General features: G+C 41.6%; 1 protein-coding gene across 4 annotated transcripts in view; it reads left to right on the top strand.

Annotated features, from left to right (window-relative positions):
* LOC137371926 (low-density lipoprotein receptor-related protein 1-like) overlaps positions 1-20,295 on the top strand; it is a 1,827,029-nt gene that overhangs the window by 1,141,299 nt on the left and 665,435 nt on the right. For all 4 annotated transcript variants that reach the window (XM_068035008.1, XM_068035009.1, XM_068035010.1 and 1 more), the window contains exons 29-31: positions 4,182-4,409; positions 9,781-9,955; positions 12,633-12,727. In XM_068035008.1, coding sequence (XP_067891109.1) covers positions 4,182-4,409; positions 9,781-9,955; positions 12,633-12,727 — 498 coding nt within the window. The remainder of the gene's footprint in view (positions 1-4,181; positions 4,410-9,780; positions 9,956-12,632; positions 12,728-20,295) is intronic.

A 20,295-nucleotide genomic window follows, 5' to 3' on the forward strand; every position in this document is an offset into this window, starting at 1 on the left:
ATGTGAACGGGGTGGGCGCTCGGTCCCCGGCAATGGTGTCCAGCGCCACTGCGCAGGCGCCAGCACCATTTTTAAAGGGTTTCCTGCCCTTACAGTTAATTTACATGTTTAAGGGAACAATCACTATAAATTTAATTTTTAAAATGTAGTAAATTATTAAAGCCCCTCTCCCATCCCCTGCCCCATGGATTAAAGACTTTATTGATTGCCCTCTGACCCCAAAATAAACTTATCTTCCAATCCTGACCTCCCCCGCCCCCCCCCCCCACAAAAAATTATTCACTTTCACCTTCAACCTTGTCCCACCATCCCCTCCACAAATCACAAGCGTTTTCCCCACTCCACCCACCGCCCTGAAAACATAACTACTCCCCCCTCTCCATCAGTGTTCCACTTCGCAAAGGCACGGGAGTTCCGGCAACCGGCGGAATATCAGAGCGGGACGGCAGTTGGGATGAGGTAAGTATTAATTCATTCATTAACACTTATTTCCATATTGAAATGGGGTTCCCGTCGCCGTGCGCCGAAGGCCGCCACAAGACCTTGCTGCCAGCGGTAATATGGGGTGGGGCCTTCCCAGCGTCGAGGCCCATGGCAGGCCTCTCCTGGAGGTATTTTCCGAGACCCCTGCCACAACCCCTGATGTCAGGGGGCTGGTAAAATCCAGCTCAATGTTTCCATTAGGTTTTTTTAGTGTTTCCAGTGCAATTAGCTCAAAATTGCCCAAACTAGTGCACAAGATTGCACAATTCAAGCGCAAGTTAAATCCAGTGCAAAATGAATTGCCATGATCTTTTGCACTGCTTTAGGAAACTTCCTGTTGGAAGGCAGCCCCACTCACAAAATTGCTCACAGATCGAATTAATTATCATGGCAAGTTTCTGCCAATTGCACCAGTTTGCAGGCCGTCGAGGAGACTCTTAAAATAAGCTTTTATGTTCAGTGCAATGGCATTAATAAGCACTTATAAAAGCTTTTTAATATTAAATAATTAATTTACTGGGCAACTGACCACTGTAACACCAATGGAATTAGAAAATGGTTCTGTATAGTTTTTGTAAGTCATTTTTAATTACATAAAATCAGGTTTCTTGCAGGCGGTGGATTAGACAGTCTTGTTAAAAATGCTTATTTTTTGTGATAAACCCATTTTTAGCTATATTAATAAAATTTTACAGATTACCCCCACTCGTAAATATAATCAAGGAATATTGTTTAATGCAAGAAAAAATTATGGGCTGGATTTTAGAGAGCGGTGAGCTCAAAAAAATGCAAGTGCGGCGGCTCATTTAAATAGCGCCCCCCCCCCCCCCCCCCCCCCCCGCCCCATCCAAATCATGTGGAGGGGGTGGCTGTCCATCCCCGGCAATGGCATCAGCTGCCTGTGCGCAGGCGCTGGCGCCATTTTTAAAGGGCAGTCAGCCCTTCCGGTCAATTTGAATTTTTAAAGATATACTCCTCCAAAATTAAATAAATAAATTTCTAACGCCGCTTTCCCACCCCCCAATAACAATTACATGAACTATTTGCCCTTCCCCCCCGCCCAAAACACTTACCTTTCAAATCTGATCTCCACCACCACCCCCCCCAGACTGCACAAAATTTAAAGTTCACCCCTTTCCACAATCCCCTATATCCATTATGTTTACTTGACCCCACCACGGCGCACCCAGCATTAAAAATATTAACTCCTTCCCCCTCCCCACCATTATCAGGCCGGCTTTCCCCGGATGGGAAACTGAAGGTGCAGGAGTGCTGCCCCCTGCGCTGTAGATTGCGCGGGCCCGGAAGGTTGAAGGTAAGTCCATTTAAATTTATGCATGTAATTAATATAAATATTGAAATCCAGGTCCCATTGCCCAGCAGGGGCATGTCCGCCAAAGTGCCTCACAGAGGATTGGGCTGGGTGGACATCTACTGGCCCTATCTGTCACCCCACCCGCCCCCCCCCCCCCACCCGCCACAGAGCCTGATGTCGAGGGCTTGGTGAAATTCAGCCCTATGTTCTTAAACGTCACCCAATTGCACTGGTTCTGGTTACATTTGTGGTTAGGCTGATATTTTGAGTGGCAAATTGAATCATAACTTAATTTCAGAATACTAGCACAATTCGCCCCCGGATTATGAACATAGGAACATAGGAGCAGGAGTGGGCCGTTCAGCCCATCAAGCCTGCTTCACCATTCAATACAATCATGGCTGATCATCCACTTCAATGTGTTTTTCCCACAGTATCCCCATATCCCTTTATGTCATTGGTATTTAGAAATCTGTCAATCCCTGCTTCAAACATACTCAATGACTGAGCTTCCACAGCCCTCTGGCGTAGAGAATTCCAAAAATTCACAACCCTCTGAGTAAATAAATTTCTCCTCATCTCTGTCCTAAGTGGCTTCCCCCTTATTTTGAAATTGTGTCCTCTAGTTCTAGACTCCCCAACCAAGGAAAACACCTTACCTGCATCTACCTTGTCTATCCCTTTAAGCATTTTGTAGGTTTCAATGAGATCACCTCTCATTCTTCGAAACTCTAGAGAATACAGGCCCGGTTTCCCCAATCCCTCTTCATAAGACAGTCCCGCCATTCCGGGAACCAGTCTGGTGAACCTTTGTTGCACTCCCTCTATGGCAATAATAGCCTTCCTATGGTAAGGGAACCAAAATTGGACACAGCACTCCAGGTGTAGTCTAACCAAGGTTCTATACAATTGAAGCAAGTCTTCACTACTCCTGTACTCAAATTCTCTTGCGATAAATGATAACATACCATTAGCCTTCCTAATTGCTTGCTGCACCTGTAAGTTAGCTTTCAGTGACTTCTTGACAAGGACACTCACATCCCTTTGTACATCTACACTTTCTAATCTGTTACCATTTAAGAAATACTCTGCACATCTATTCCTCCTACCCAAAGTGGATAACCTCCCATTTTTCCACATTATATTCCATCTGCCTATAAACAACTCTTACCAATGTTTGCTGCCTCTTGCTGTTTCTTAGCTCCACCCAAGCAGATTCCACATTTTGTTCTTCCGATCTGACATCCTCCCTTTCTAATATACTGATCATCCTTTATTATCAGTGCAACACAGCCTCCTTTTCCTTTTAGCCTGTCCTTCCTAAATGTCAAATATCCTTGACTATTCAGTTCCCAGTCTTGGTCACCCAAGATTGCTGATTATACCTAAAATGGAACCTCTACCCCATAATCTAGGTTGATTGATGTTATACTGAGAAAGTGCTACATTATTGGAGGTGCCGCCTTTGTGATGAGATGTTAAACTGATGCTCTTTGCATGTTCAGGTGGATGCAAAAGATCCTATGGTGCCCCAGCCAACAATTATCTCTCAACGAGCACTGCCAAAATAGATTAGCTTGGCAGTTATTACTGTTTGTGGGACCTTGTAATGCACAAATTGGCTGCCATGTTTGCAACAGTGACTACACTTCAAATGTACTTAATTAGCTGTGAAGTGCATTGAGACATTCCAAGGAGATGAAAGGTGTTTTGGAAATGCAGGTTCATTCTTTCTTTTCAAGACAGTCTTGCCTTGCCATAACCTGAACTTAAAAAAAGAAAGATTAAAATGGATAATTGAACTGACCTTAGCTGATAAGTTTGCTTTAATTATACTGACTTACTGGCACCCAAATGTGCAGTTAAAGTAAAATTTTGTTTCACTTTCCACATCTCACTGAATGCTTAACAAAATTTCTAGGCATATTCATTTTGAACAGATTTTCAATATTGTGGCCCATAGCAACTAAAGCAATTCTTTTGTCAAAGTTAATTAAACAGAAGTTCAAATATTTGTCTTGCAAACTGGCAATAAAATGAAAGAAAAAATTAGGTTGTGCTAACACAGCCTTAGAGCTGTTTTTAATATTATTTTGGATGGAAGGGATTTCATGGTATATGTGTTTAATAGGTGATTCATTGAAAATAAGTGAAGATTAAAGGATTTTTTTTAAACATTTCTGAAATCGAGAGAGAAGAAGAAAAAGTTGGTTTCATTTTCATGGTGTATTTTTTCTCTTTGAATTTCAGTGTTTAGATATGTCTGATGAATTTGACATGTAATGCACAACTCTTGCTGCTCTTAATGTGACATCAAGAATTAAGCAGAATCAGCATTAAAATGCCTTTTAACAATATTGAGATTTTTCATTACTTTGTGCAGAGCAAAAGGAGTTTTTTATTTATTCAAGAAATTCAGAAATCCGTGGGGTTGATGTTGATAATCCATACTACAACTACATAACACCATTTACTGATCCTGATGTCAGTCAAGTTAAAAAAATTGATTTTGATGCATTAGAAGAGCGAATTTACTGGACTGATTTAAAGCCTCGGTTTATAAAGCGCGCCTTCATAAATGGCACAGGAATAGAAACAGTGGTCTCAGCAGGTAAGAAGGAATTAATGATGAGAGCTATATATAGCACATTGCAGTTTGATGTGCTTTAAGCCTTTATTATCAGTACTTATGTATTCTTTTGTAAGCACTATACAGATGCAATGACGATACAAACAACTGCCCTAAGTCAAAAATAATGCTGAGCATTGAGCAAAAAGTTGGACACATGAAGGGCTGAATTTTACCAGTCCTGCAATGTCGGGGGTCGTGGCGGGGTTGGGGGGGGGGGGGGAGGAGGAGGGGCGTAAAATTCTTCCGGGAGACGCCTGCCACGACCCCCGACGCTGGGAAGGCCGCGCCGCATTTTATCAGCAGCGGCAAGACCTCGGTGTGGCCCCTCCCCCCAAACCGTTCAGAGCGGGGCCTTCATTTAAATATTAAAATAGATTAAAATAGATGCAAAATAACTTAGCTTGATCTGACAGCTGTCCCACACCAATATTCCAGCCGGTGGCCAGAACTCCCGCACTGTCGGATTTCCGTTCAGCGATCTGAGGTGTGACACTGGTGGGGAGGAGTGAAATTTTCAGGGTGGCGGGGGGTGGAGTGGAGAAAACTGTTTCCATTGGTTGAGGGGATGGTGGGAAGAGGTTGAAGGCAAAGGTAACAAAGTTTGGGGGGCAACGTTGGTGATGAGAAGAGAAGTTTTTGTGTGTGTAAAATGCATTAAATGGTCTTTGAGGGGGTGGAAGGAGGGCTTTGATTGGTAAAAATGTTATAACTTTTAATTTGCCCTCCGAGTAACTTTACAAATTTAAATTGTCGGTAAGGGCTCGAAGCCCTTTAAAAATGGCACCGATGCCTGCGCGGCGGTGCCTTACGCCATTGCTGGGGATGGAGCAACCCCCCCCCCCCCCATGTCATCGGGGGCAGTTGTTCCGCCCCCTCCATTTAAATGAGCCCCCGCGCGAAATATCTGGCTTAAAGAAGGGCCAGCCAGTATTTAAGGGAAAAAAGGGGGAGGGGTGGCAATATTGATTAAGGAGAGCATTGCAGTGCTGGAGAAAAAGGATGTCCCAGAGGGGTGGAGGACAGAATCAATTTGGCTAGAGCTAAGGAACAAAAAAAGTGCAGTTACATTGCTCAGTGTTGTCTACAGGCCACCAGCTAGTGGGAAGGACATGGAGGAACAAATTTGCAAGGAAATTACAGAAAGGTGCAAAAATTATAGGTTAGTTATAATGGAGGACTTTAATTATCCAAACATAGACTGGGATAATAGTAGAGTAAAGGTGAGGGGCAAGAGTTCCTAGCGTGTGTTCGGGGAAAATTTTCTACAACAGTATGTTGCCAGTCCAACAAGAAAGGAGGCATTTCTAGACCTGGTTCTTGGGAATGAGATGGGCTTAGTGGATCAAGTATCAGTAGGAGAGCATTTAGGGGATAGTGATCATTGTATCATAAGGTTTAGGCCGACTATGGAAAAGTACAAAGAGCAGTCAGGATAAGAATAATTAACTTCAATGGGTTAGAATGGAGCTGGGTGAATAAATTGGAGCCAAAAGCTGGCAGGAAAATTGGTAGCTGAACAATGGTTTACCTTCAAAGAAGAGATAGTTCGGGCACAGTCAAGGTATGTTCCCTTGAAGGGGAAAAGTAAGGCAAACATATCCAGAGCTTCCTGGATGACAAAAGAAGTAGAGATTAATATAAAGAAGAAAAAGTGTGCTTATGACAGATGCCTGGTAGAAAATACTATTGAGAACCAGGCTGAATATAGAAGGTCCAGAGGGGAAGTGAAAAAGCAAATAAGAGAAGCAAAGAAAGAGCATGAAAAGAGACTGGCAGCTAGCATTAAAGGAAATCCCAAAGTTTTCTACAGGCATATAAATAGTAAAAGGGTAGTAAAAGGAAGAGTGGTGCCGATTCAGGACCAGAAGGGGATTTACACATGGAGGCACAGGGCATAGCTGAAGTATTAAATGAATACTTTGCATCTGTCTTTACCAAGGAAGAAGATGCAATCCAGGCAATGTTGAAAGAGGAGGTAAGTCATACACTAGAGGGGTTTAAAATTGATAAAGAAGAAGTGTTAGATAGGTTGCCTGTAGTGGATAATGCATAGGGCTGGAGGAGATGCATCCAAGGATACTGAGAGAAGTGAGGGTGGAAATTGCAGAGGCACTGGCCATAATTTTTCAGTCTTCCTTAGATTCGGGGCTGGTGTCAGAGGACTGGAGAATTGCAAATGTTACACCCTTGTTCAAAAAAGGGTGTAAAGATAAGCCCAGCAACTACAGGCCAGTCAGTTTAACTTCGGTGGTGGGAAAAAATAATTAGGGACAAAGTCAGTCGTCACATGGACAAATGTGAGTTAATTAGGAAAGCCAGCATGGATTTCTTAAGGGAAAATCATGTTTAACTAACTTGCTGGAGTTTTTTGAGGAGGTAACAGAGAAGGTTGATGAGGGCAATGCTGTTGATGTGCTGCACATGGACTTATAAAAGGCGTTTGATGCAGTGCCACACAATAGACTTGTGAGCAAACTTGTAGCTCATGGAATAAAAGGATTGGTAGCAACATGGATACAAAATTGGCTGAGTGACAGGAAACAAAGAGTAGTGGACCTAGATGTATATGTGCATAAGTCATTGAAGGTGGCAGGACAAGTTGAGAGAGTGGTTAATAAGGCATACAGTATCCTGGGCTTTATTAATAGGGGCATAGAGTACAAGAGCAAGGAAGTTATGTTGGACTTGTATAAAGCACTAGGTTGGCCTCAGCTGGAGTATTGTATCCAATTCTGGGTGTCACACTTGAGGAAAGACATGAGGGCATTAGAGAGAGTACAGGAAAGATTCACGAGAATGGTTCTAGGGATGAGGAATTTCAATTATGAAGATAGGTTGGAGAAGTTAGGACTGTTTTCCTTGGAGAAGAGAAGGCTGAGAGGTGATTTAATAGAGGACAGAGTAGATAGAGAGAAACTGTTCCCACTTGTGAAAGGATTGAGAAGGAAAGGGCACAGATGTAAAGTATTTGGTAAGAGTAGCAAAAGTGACATGAGGAAAAGCTTTTTCACGCAGCAAGTGGTTAATGTCTGGAATGCGATGCCTGAGAATGTGGTGGGGGCAGGTTTAATTGAAGCAGTCAAAAGGGAATTAGACAGTTATATGAAAAGGAAGAATGTGCTGGGTTATGGGGACAAGGCAGGGGAATGAAACTGAGGGAATTGCATTTTCAGAGAGCTGGTGCAGACACGATGGGCTGAATGGCCTCGTTCTGCACTGTACCGATTCTGTGATCATGGGGATTCAGCGGCGAATGAGTCGCATGTTTGGCAGCACGCTTATAAAATTCAGAATGACATTTCAGACTTCTAATGATACCTCAGTTGTAAAGATTGACTAAGCAGTGAAAGTTCAATCACTTCACGGATACAATCAAAATAAAAGCACCTAGATCAAAAAGATATCTTGGCAGTTGGAACAAGCAACAATAGGGCAGCACAATGCTTTCTGCTGCACATTGCACCAACCTGCCACACAAATCAAGGAGAGCTCACCTGTGCTCGAAATCACACAATATTAAAGTAGCATTTTGTGTTTTGGGATAGGTTAAATTCCTGAAAGACCATCTTCAGTTTGTTCTGAAAGCTGCAAAGTCACCATGTTTTTAAATGTTATTTTTTTAATTCAACTTTAAACATTTGTAGAGATATGGTTGACTTATATAATTACAATGGAATAGGTTTTGCTGGAGTGATGCCCATTAGTTAGACTTTCAATTGCACATTTAGGTTTTAAAATATTTTGCCTGCGAACTTGCTGGAGGTGCAAGCTAATAACGGTGCAGCAAGGGCCTTTGCTAACAATGGGACAAACAGTGTATCTCCTTAACCAGTGAGAGTAAAGGATTGAGAAATAAACAGAGGAAGGACTGAGGAAGAGGGTAAATTAGAGTGGATGAATTCAATATCAAATCAGGTACAGAAAGGAAAATAAGGAGGGGAAAAGAAAGATTAGATAGAGAAAGAGAGAAATGAGGCAGAATGAAAAAGTAAAAAAAGTTTAAAATTTGAAATTTTTAACATCTCTAACAACAATTGCCTACATGCAAGAATAGATTGAACACGTTAAATTGTTTCCATTCTGAGTCACAGAGTTTGATTGGCATTGCATTCATAATTATCATGCCGTTAAAAAGTTACTTACAGTCATAATTACTGGATTTAACTTTCTGTGGTGAGTTTAATAGGCAATTGTGACTGCAGCAACTTCATGAAAATTCCAGGGATTCCTCACTACAAATTGCTGACCATCTTACACGTTATTCAGACATTATTACTTTTTCTGCAAAATCTGGCCATAATCTTCTCGCTGTTTTTAGTTCTGTTTTCAAATCTGGTAAAGTGACTTAGAAAACAAGTCACAAGTCAACAGCAGTGTTCCTTTAAATATTTTAACTTTTTTTGTAGTTTACACATTGATTTGTGCTGGTAAAATTGGTCATTATATCTGAAATATTCATGAGCAATGTTTTGTATTAGAAATAAAAGATGAAATAGCATATTGTCTCAATGGTAATTTTGGAATAATTATCGCTGTTCAAAATGTGTACTTTATATGCCTTAATTTTTAGAAATGCTTCTTTACATACCTTATCCTATTAACATATCTCAAAAGGCAAAACGTCTTCTAGCAATACAAGATGCATGTGTCTTTGCAAGTGCTTGTGTATGTTTATTGAAGTTCAAACTATGATAGATAGAAGAAGTTAGCTAATGCCTAGAGACCAGGGAAAGCTACATACAAGTACATAGAACTGTATGCTTTATTAACCGCTCTCTCAACCTGTCCAGCCTTATACAAGTCCAACATAACTTCCTTGCTCTTGTACTCTATGCCCCTATTAATAAAGCCCAGGATACTGTTTGCTTTATTAACCGCTCTCTCAACCTGTCCAGCCTTATACAAGTCCAACTTAACTTCCTTGCTCTTGTACTCAATGCCCCTATTAATAAAGCCCAGGATACTGTTTGCTTTATTAACCGCTCTCTCACCCTGTCCTACCACCTCTGGGAGCACAGAAACTGGCCATTTGGCCCAACGGGTCTAAGCAGTGTTTAAGCATTGCTTCCTCCCATTCTATTTACTTCCTGTCAACCTATTGACATAAAAGCAGAAAGTGCTAGAAATACTCAGTAGGTCAGGCAGCATCTGATGCTGCCAGACCTGCTGCCATACCTGAGTATTCCCAGCATTTCTGTTTTTATTTCAGATTTCCAGCATCTGCAGTATTTTGCTTTTATTAACATAACCTTCTATTCCTTTCTCATCTGCTTATCTAGATTCCCCTTAATATTGGTCAATTTTGTAAGTAACTTTGTACATTCACTAATTAAATTCCTTTTGTTCATAGACCTGCCATATGCTCACGCACTTGCAGTGGACTGGGTTTCCAGAAACATATACTGGACGAGTTCAGATTTAGAGCAAGCACAACTGAATGTCGCGAGGTTAAATGGCTCCCTGCGGACGACTATCATTCATGGACTTGATCACCCACAGTGTCTAGTAGTACACCCACTAAAAGGGTAAACTGTTGTACAATATGCCTTTATTGCTACAAGTAAAATAATATAAAGCTTGAATTGTCCACATGATGTAATCATTGATGTTTTATGATCAACTGTAGCACAGCAGTGTAAATCTCATGCAGATGCAAATGAAGATTAAGTTGATGTCAAAGGATTTATTTTTACTTAACAATCATATTAAAGTATTTTTATTTAATTGTGGTAGAAAGAGGAAAATAAAAAGTGCCAATTTTACCTTGGAGCAGCATTTGGGTGAGTGCCATACATCCCCAACCTCAGTAATGTAAGGCTGGGAGATTTTAACTCCCACGCTTCATCTGCAAGCCATCAAAATGAGCATGAAGCGACAGCTAGCTAGTAGTGGAATTTCAGGCAGCAGGAATTTGTTGCCATTCACCAAAGAAGGCTTTCTCCATGAAGGTGTCATGGGGAGGGTGTTTCAGGAAGGTGTCATTGGATGGCAGGGCTAAAGTTTCCTTGGGGCCCCGCAGGAGTACTGCTGATCTTGCAGGCCCTGCAAAGAAGGTAAAAAAAAATACTTTAATCGGCCTATTCTGGTCCTAGATTCTCTTACAATGTCTTTACCTGGTATTAAGACCACGATAGCTTCCTCGCTCATGCCAGTGTTAAAATTGCAATCGGTGGGGGGTGGTGGGGGTGGTACCATGACATCAGAAGAGCAGGTTAAAATTCAAGGTGGAGGGCATTGATGGGTAAGTCATCTGCAAGTACTCATTATCTTTAAACCTTCAGCTGATATCTAATTAATTCCAAAGTTTTACCCTGAATCCCCACATCTTCGAGCTTAACTAGTAATTATTCTTATGGAACTTTGTCAATACTCTCTCGGGCTTTCCACCATCCACTTGGGAAGTTACATCCTCAAAGAAGTCAAGGAAGTTAGTCAAGTAGGATCAGAATTGACTAACCTGTCAGGAGATGCATCGATTAATCATTTAAATACAATTTGAAAGTGTTTCTGGTAGCCGTTCTTTTGACCTATGCCTGACTAGTCCAGGCTGGCCGTGAAACTAAATTAGAGGGTCTCCCATAATGCAATGGCATTTCCCATTGTAACAGGCACTGAAAGAGAGTCACAAATTTTATTCAAAAATCTCTGCTTAAATCTGCTTTATCCCTGTCTTTTGCCACATTTTCTGTCTTCTCCCATTCCCTCTGGTGAAACTTGCTCTACAAGTAACCTGTAACCCTTTGACTGCTAGTTGATATATTCCAGCCTCGCTCTTCCCCAGCACAGTGAACTTACCAAACGTTATTGCACCCCAGCAGTAACCTCTTTATTCCTCTGATTATTAAATGCTCACACAACCCAGGAATCCCTTTCACATGTCCACGGCCATCAAAAAATCCTTCCAAGCACTGTCCAGATTCTAGCCACCAACCACCCCACCCCCTCCCCACATCTCAAGGCTTCATGATACCCAACCTCATTGAGTTTTTCCAGAATCCCATTCCCACATAGATGCTAGGAACCTTCCCCACAAAGCTACCCAAACACATCTCACTGCTGCCTTACCCTGGGGCCCAATGTGCTCTCAAATCCTACATCCTTCCCCTTCCCCCATGCTCTTAAACATTAAGACAATTCTAGTTCGATAAAATCTCAGAAATTCCAACACAAAACAGCTAATTTGTAGCAGCAGTGCTATCAAATATACAATCACTCACCACTCATACCAAAATCCCACAACATCCCCTGCCCCTTCTGCAGTGTTACTGAGGCAATTGATTTACCGCTTTCATGGGAAAATGGCAGAGTTGCAGAATTCCATTCCCAAGACACTGGAATAAATACCCGAATACCATAATAAAATGAAACTGCATGGTATGACATTGCTATTGTTCTAAAACAATGTGTCTTTCGACTCTGTGAGCAACACCATAGGAGATCTGACAGCAGTATATTTTGTTTTCAAATGGCTAAAGAATACAAATTTAGATTACTTTAGTCAATATCAGGACTGGTGTTGGCAAATTCTTTATAGCTACCTTATGTTTAGATGTATATTGAGGACAAAATATTATAGTTATAATTAATATTATGGAGATGCTGAATTTTTCCTTCATTATTCATTCTTGGGATATGGGTGTCAATGTCAAGGCCAGCAATTATTGCCCCTCTCTAGATACTCTTAAAAAGTTTGCGGGCCTTTTTGAACTGCCACAGTCCATGTGCTGAAGGTGGTCCCACAATGTTGTTGGGTAGGAAATTCTGCAAAAATGTCCCAGCGACAGTGAAATAATGGTGATATACATACAAGTCAGGGTGGTATGTGGCTTGGAGGGCAATGTGATGATGGGCAGATTATTAATATTTCCTTCACTTTCATTCCATCCTGTGCAGTGTTCAGGTCTCTTAAATGTGCTGCCCAAAATAGTAGGCACACTCAATATAAGTGGCACCTCCGTAATTGACTTCAGTGACAATGGCAAATTGTTAGCTTCATTTGCCCACTATAGGTATCCACCAGAGATAAGCTGGGATGGTGTAAGTGGTGGGACTGGAATTATTAATAAACCTGAAAACACCTCCAGGCCAAATAATCAAAAATCTTGAAACATTACAGGGGTTTATAATAAGTAACATTTCTTGCACTATTTTGTAACTAGTTTTAAACTTCAGTTAATAAATACACTGTTTTCTCTCTTGCAGAAAGCTCTACTGGACCGATGGGAACAATATCAGCTCAGCAAACATGGATGGCAGCGACATCAAGAATCTTTTTTCAAATCAAAGGGAGCCTGTTGGTAATTCAAACATTTACTCATTTCAATTACTGCATTCGTGATAGTGCTATGTCATTATTGTGACAAAATTACTTTTTAATGGCTTAGTTTATTAAATTAGTGAGCTTTCTGGATCTGTAATTGGATATGGTATATATATAATCAATAGTAATGAGTTAAAAAATAATCAGAAGTTCCAGCTTAAAATGAAACTAACTAAAGATTTTTGAAATTTCTGTTTGGGAAAACAGGCATTTTCTCTTGAGGAGAGGCGGGGGTGAAAGTTGGTTTTCTTCATCAGGATCAATTCCATGAATAGCTTATTCTGAAAACTACACTATGATAATAACTGGGAGAATAATTCATACAATAAAAAATTTCTTTTGTACTACAGTTTCAATTGCAAGGAATATTTTATACTTCAAATAAACATTTCTTTCTTTGAGGAGGATAAGCATCTAATGAATCTTGTCTACCTAGAGTTCATTGACACTGTCTGGCATAAAAAACTGGTTCAGCAGGTACATGTTTTGGTGTTAAATGACAAAGTATGAGGCTGTATTGAAACAAGGATATAAGTTATATAACAAAATATAGTAGTTTTACGAGGAGGTATTAGAGTGGGACCTCAGAAGGTTGTAGATTCAAGTCCCAGAGAAAGGAGCACAAAATCGAGGCTGGCATACCAGCGCAGTACTGAGGAAGTGCTGTGCTGTGCTGCTACAGGTGCCATCTTTCAGATGAGATGCAAAACTGAGATCTATCTGCCTTCTCAGGTTGATGTAAAAGATCTCATGTTGCTATTTTGAAATAGAGCAGGGGAGTGCTATGCAATGATTTGGCCAATATTTATTCCTCAATCAGCATCACTTAAAAAAAACAAAGTCATTTGGTAGTGCAGAACTTGAGTATTGCATATACAGAACAGACAATACATACATTTTGTCGAAGCTTTTCATCTTGCACTCATCAGGACAATTTGCAAGAATACTAATGTAAGGGAGCAACAAATTTATACTGCATGAGAAGAGAGTGCTGATTGATTGGCAAGTGGACTCTGATTGGTAGAGGCGTTGCCATTATGAATGCAACAGTTTATGGTAACTGACAGTTAACTGCAAAGCTTTATTGAAATTTAAACCAGGCATCTTAACTCTGATTGGTCAAGGCAGTACAAGAATGGGGTCCTGTGTATTAATATATGTAGCTTCCAGTACATGCAAATGCACCACACTGCGAGCCTAATTGACGATCGTGAATGATTTTTTATTAAAACCACAGATATCTTTCCTGCTCTGATACCTCAAGCACGTTATGTAATGGACACTGCAAGCTGTTTCAAGCTGCTACTATGCAGCAGCGACACGTGTTGTGTTTGCCACTAAAAGGATGCTGCCCTTAAGCCAAAAGACATTCTGTCTATCAAACTGACAATCTTAAATTGGTGGTCAGTGTAATTCTTAGCACACTGAGGATTATTTAAAAAATGCTGTCCAATCGCAGAATCACATTTAATGTTGGACACTATGCTTTGAGTTTTGAAAGCATGGGCTGGCTGGGTACGGCCTGTACCTCGCCCATTGTAAACAGTGGAAGGGACATGTTGTTTGATATGATCCGCCAGTTTTTGGGATGTACGGCCTATTTACTTGGAATCACACTTGCATTGAAATTCATATATCACATTACTCATTTATGTGATGGGCAGAACATCGTTTGGCTTGACCGCAGCATCCTGTTAGCGGCGAACACCACACGTGTTGCTACTGTATCGTAGCAGCGTGAAACAGCATTTTTTTATTCATTCATGGGATGTGGGCGTCGCTGGCTAGGCCAGTGTTTATTGTCCATCTTTAATAGGAAACAGCTTGCAGTATCCATTACATAATGTGCTTGCGGTATCAGAGCAGAAAAGATATCTGTGATTTTGGTAATAATCATTCAAACCCATCAAGTATAATATAGCCTTGGTGAAGTTGCATTTGGAATAGTATTATTAAGGTCAAGTGAGAAGGGATTGAAGGACTTCCCTCTTTTCCCTCTCCTTTTTTGACCACAACAGGTTTAATTCTTTCTTAAAGTGGATGTACTGGCCAATTTAGCAGGTGTTTGATTATTCACTTGCTATGATTATAACAAGAACCAATCAGACAGGTTTTCTTGAGTTTAACAAAGAAAGAGGTTAACTTTATGTACCTAAACTGAGTTAATGAAAATAATAAACTATGCGCCAACTTGCGCACACACACTAAAGGTTTACACACACACAAATAGGTTACAGAGTGGAGAAAGGTAGCTTGGTTGAGTTAGAGTCCATAAAAAAAAGGGGTATACAATCTGTGGAATTTGGTGGTTTGGCTGGTTTCTAGCTAATTTTGGTGGTTCTGTGGCTTTTAGTTTGAAGAGGTAGATGACTGGTTTAGTGGGTCTCTTGGAGACAGTGATGCGGATGATTTCCTCCAATGGTGTTTCTGATTGCAGCCGGAGTATGCAAAATTGGTCAGTCAACAGGCAGAGTTCAAAGCTTGTGAGCTGAAATCGAGAGAGAGAGAGGGACTCCCCACTTGGGTCTGCATGTGTCAGAGTCCAGGAGCTTCTCCATTCTGCTGTAGTGAAACACAAGCTTAAAACCACAGATGGGGAGGGACTTGTCACATAACCGTCACTCAATGATTCAAATATGGCAGTTAGCAGTATTTCTTCTTGCTAAAAGGAAATGAACAAGCAGTTCCCTTAAACTTCCTGGGTCTTGGTTCTTGCTAGGGAATGAACAGACATTTCTTCTCCCTCATCACAGGTCTTGCAATGTAGGATGCAGTATTGCAAATTAGGTGGCCATCCTGAGCTGGCAAAAAAGTCATCCTTTTAGCTGTTCTCTCTTAAATTTCTTCAAAAAATATAAATTCAGATCTCTAGTCAGTGGAATAAATAAAATTGTCATTCACCAAAGCAAGTTGGCATGACACTGTGTTCATTTTCAGTCTCTTTGTTCTGGGAATGATCTAAAATCATTAATGGAGCCCAGAGGAGGACTGTAAGTGATTTTGGAGTTCAAAGGACTGAGTTACGAGGAACGATTGTTTGTCTCAGGACTTCATTCTGAAGACAAGGATAATTGGAGGCTACTTGATAGAGATTTTTGAGATCTTCAAAGATATGAAGAATCCAGGAATATTCTGTTGTGTGCAGGGTTAAGGACTGAGGGGGGAAACAGTATAAAGTTAAGGGCAAGAAAGCAAAGTTAGAAATATAGGAAAAAAATTTTTTGTAAGAGGATTATAACATTGTGGGACAGATTACTCGTAGGGATGATGGCACAGAAAGTTATAGAAAATTTCAAAAATGAATGGTGTAAATTCCTATTAATAAAGGTGATAATAAAGGATTATTTGTATCAGAATCATGGCAAGGAACCTGATGGAAGGTGTGGAAGGGTAGGCTTGATGAACCAATAGTCCTTTCCTACTGAAAACATTATCATATTTTATTTTTTCATGGGATGTGGGTATCAGTGGCGAGGCCAGTATTTGTTGCCCATCCCTAATTGCACTTGAGAAGGTGGTGGTGAACTGCCTTCTTCAACTGCTGCAGTCCATCTGGTGCGGGTACACCTACAGTGCTGTTAGGAAGGGAGTTCCAGGATTTTGATCCAGTGGCAGTGAAGGAACAGTGATATATTTCCAAGTCAGGATGGTGTGTGACTTAGAGGGGAACTTGCAGGTGGTGGTGTTCCCATGCATCTGCTGTTCTTGTCCTAGGTGGAAGAGGTCATGGGTTTGGAAGGTGCTGTCACAGAAGGCGTGGTGAGTTGCTGTAATGCATCTTGTAAATGATACACACTACTGCCACTGTGCATCGGTGGTGGAGGGAGTGAAGGTTTAAGCTGGTTGATGGGGTGCTGATTAAGTGGGCTACTATGTCTTGGATGGTGTCGAGCTTCCTGAGTGCTGTTGGAGCTGCACTCATCCAGGCAAGTCGAGAGTATTCCATCACACTCTTGGCTTGTGCCTTGTAGACGGTGGACAGGGTTTGGGAAGTCAGGAGGTGGGTTACTCGCTGCAGAGTTCCTAGCCTCTAACATGCACTTGTAGCCACAGTATTTATGTGGCTGCTCCAGTTCAGTTTCTGGTCAATGATAAGCCCAAGGATATTGATAGTGGGGGATTCAGCGATCGTAATGCCAATGAATGTCGAGGGAAATGGTTAGATTTTCTCTTATTGGAGATTGTCATTGCCTGACACTTGTGTGGCACAAATGTTACTTGCCACTATCAACATCCTGGGGGATATCATTTACCAGAAACTGAACTAGACCAGCCATATAAATACTGTGGCTACAAGAGCAGGTCAGAGGCTGGGAAATCTGCGGCGAGTAACTCACCTCCTGATTCCCCAAAGCCTGTCCACCAACTACAAGGCACAATGGAGTGTGATGGAATACTCTCCACTTGCCTGGATGGGTGCAGCTCCAACAATACTCAAGAAACTCAACACCATCCAGGCAAAACTTGATTGGCACCCCATCCACAAACATTCACTCCCTCCACCACCGATGCACAGTGGCAGCAGTGTGTACCATCCACAAGATGCACTGCAGCAACTCACTGAGGCTCCTCCGACAGCACCTTCCAAACCTGCAACCTCTATCACATAGAAGGACAAGAGCAGCAGATGCCTGGGAACACCATGACTTGCTAGTTCCCCTCCAAGTCACGCACCATACTGACTTGGAACTATTTAACCATTCCTTCACTGTCACTGGGTCAAAATCCTGGAACTCCCTTCCTAACAACATTGTAGGTGTATCTACAACTGCAGCGGTTCAAGAAGGCTACTCACCACCACCTTCTCAAGGGCAATTCGGGATAGGCAATAAATGCTGTCCTAGCCAGGGATGCCAACATTCTGTGAAAAACATTTTAAAAGCCCAATTCCGAATGTTGTCAGGTCTTGCTGTATATGGACATGGACTGCTTCAGTATCTGAGAAGTTGTTATATTACTACATATAACATATATATACATGCATGATTTTCTTCTCAACACAAAATTGTAACAAATTGTGAACCATTCCTTTGTAAGAAATCTTGCCAAGATCATAATCATCCACTGGCACATCTACTTGTATATTGTAACTGAAAATAATAGCTATACAAAAGACAAATATAATTCTACCTGCTCTAATTATATTCCCACACACTTGCTGTTTTCAATGAAAGCAATAATATTTCAGCAGAATCTGCTAGTGCAGGGAAGTTATTATGAATGGTCATTCAATTTAGAAATAAATAAATAGATTTGCAATTCAATTTCTGGCACACAAGTAGACTGCTCAGAATAATTTAGAGGGCTAGGGCAGGTCTTAAGATAACATTTCTTTAATTTAACGTCAATAGTCTATTCAGGGAAGGAATTCTTGTTATAGATAGCAGTGGCATTTATATTTTTGAGAATAATTTTTCTTTTTTTTTAGCAGAAATTCATATTGACTAAAACAAGCTTGATTTAGATGAAACTTGGAATAAGGCGGGCTTTTGATTGAAAAGCTTGAATCCAACCCTTTAATTCTTAAAGAAAAGCTTTATGATGTTTCTTGAAGCGGAAGATACATGTACAGATCTGCTACCAATAGCAATCAGAAGAATTCTTACTTTTTCATGATCTATCTGTGATATTTCCTATACTTTTTTTCATGTTGCTCCTTTATGTTCTGCCTCTAACTTTACAACAAGATGCTTTTACATTATAAATGAAAGAACATGCTGGGCTGAATTTTATCAGTGTGAAGTCGGCGGCCTTCTGACAGAGAAGTGCCGCCACCGAGCCCCCGCAATATTACGCGCGGGGGCTCATTTAAATGGAGGGGGTGGTGCGGCCGCCCCCAATGACGTAGAGGAGGCTGCCACTGCATCCCCGGCAACAGCGTCTGGCGCCACCGCGCAGGGACCGGTGCCATTTTTAAAGGGCTTCCAGCCCTTCAGGAGAAATTTACATTTTTAAAGGTGCCGATTTGATAAAAATGTCAAAGTTTATTTTAACTTTGAATCCCCATTCCCACCCCACCCCACCCCCCGCCCCCACTGAGTACTCAGTACATAAATTGACCTATTCCCCCAAAAAAGTTTTTGAAATTCTGAACATCGCCCCCCCCCGCCCCCACCAAACATCATCGTTGACCCTCAACCCCTTCCCACCATCCCCACAACCACCAGGAATAGTTTTCTCCGCTCCCCACCTGTGTCTCGCCTCAGAACTCCGTACGGAGTTCCGAAGGGGCGCAGGTTGCAGCCGCTTGGCCGTAAATTCAGTGTGGGACGGCTGCTGGCATCAGGTAAATTCATTTGCATGTTTATTTGTCTAATTTTAATATTTAAATGAAGGCCTTGCCGCCGAGCTACGGTTCAAATGCTGGAAGGTGGGATTAGAATGGGTGGATTGTTTTTCGGCCGGCACAAACACGATGGGCCAAGTGGCCTCTTTCTGTGCTTTAAACTTTCTATGATTCTATGAATGTCCTGCCCTTCTTCAAAACGTTGCGAGAGACCTTTTACGCCAACTTGATCAAGCAGAGGGGGGAAAGGCTGCATTTCCAAAAGTGATCTGAAGTGTCAGCCTGCATTATGTGGTCAAATTCTGGAGTGGGGCTTGAACCTATGACGTTTTGACTCAGATGAGGCCACTTAATACAAATGGCTGTAAACAGCTCCTGATCATTTTATTTTATTTTATTTTTATTTATTTAGAGATACAGCACTGAAACAGGCCCTTCGGCCCACCAAGTCTGTGCCGACCAACAACCACCCATTTATACTAACCCTACAGTAATCCCATATTCCCTATCACCTCCCTACACTCGGGGCAATTTACAATGGCCAATTTACCTATCACCTGCAAGTCTTTGGATGTGGCAGGAAACTGGAGCACCCGGAGAAAACCCACGCAGACACAGGGAGAACTTGCAAACTCCGCACAGGCAGTACCCAGAATCAAACCCGGGTCCCTGGAGCTGTGAGGCTGCGGTGTTAACCACTGCGCCACTGTGCCGCCCATCATCTTCCATTTTTATTTTAACTGAGTCGAGTGAATCCAGCAAGTTTGCATTGAGGTTGCTGTTAGCTGCACAAAACCAACGTCTCAGGAGCTGATGTTACTACCAAGCTACTGAGCCCAATGTAAAGGCAGCTATCATTACGCCAGGCCACTATCCTTCTCTCCCATGCTATTAGAACCTATCTTTGTTGGTGGCAGTTGCAGCTCTGCAAATCCCTTATGATTTCATTCAGAAATCTCCAGGCTATTGTTCCTACCTGCCAAGAATGAGGCACATTAATTTTGTCACATTGACATAAAATTTCAAATTGTTGCTGGGAAGAAGAGAAGGCCTGTTACAAGGAAGTGCCAGGCCCCTGGCTGGAAGGATATTTTTGCATATTAACAGACACTGCTTGGAACAAAGGAGCTATCCCCTGTTCCAATACAATACACAAAGCCAGATGTGGTTATACCAGTCGGTCATGTGACAACCCTGCTGGTCAACTTGGGGAGTTTTAAATTGGAGAGACAGTGTTTGAAGTGGCAGAAAGCAGAATC

The sequence above is a fragment of the Heterodontus francisci genome, chromosome 7 (assembly GCF_036365525.1).
Source record: "Heterodontus francisci isolate sHetFra1 chromosome 7, sHetFra1.hap1, whole genome shotgun sequence".
NCBI classification, from domain to species: Eukaryota; Metazoa; Chordata; class Chondrichthyes; order Heterodontiformes; family Heterodontidae; genus Heterodontus; species Heterodontus francisci.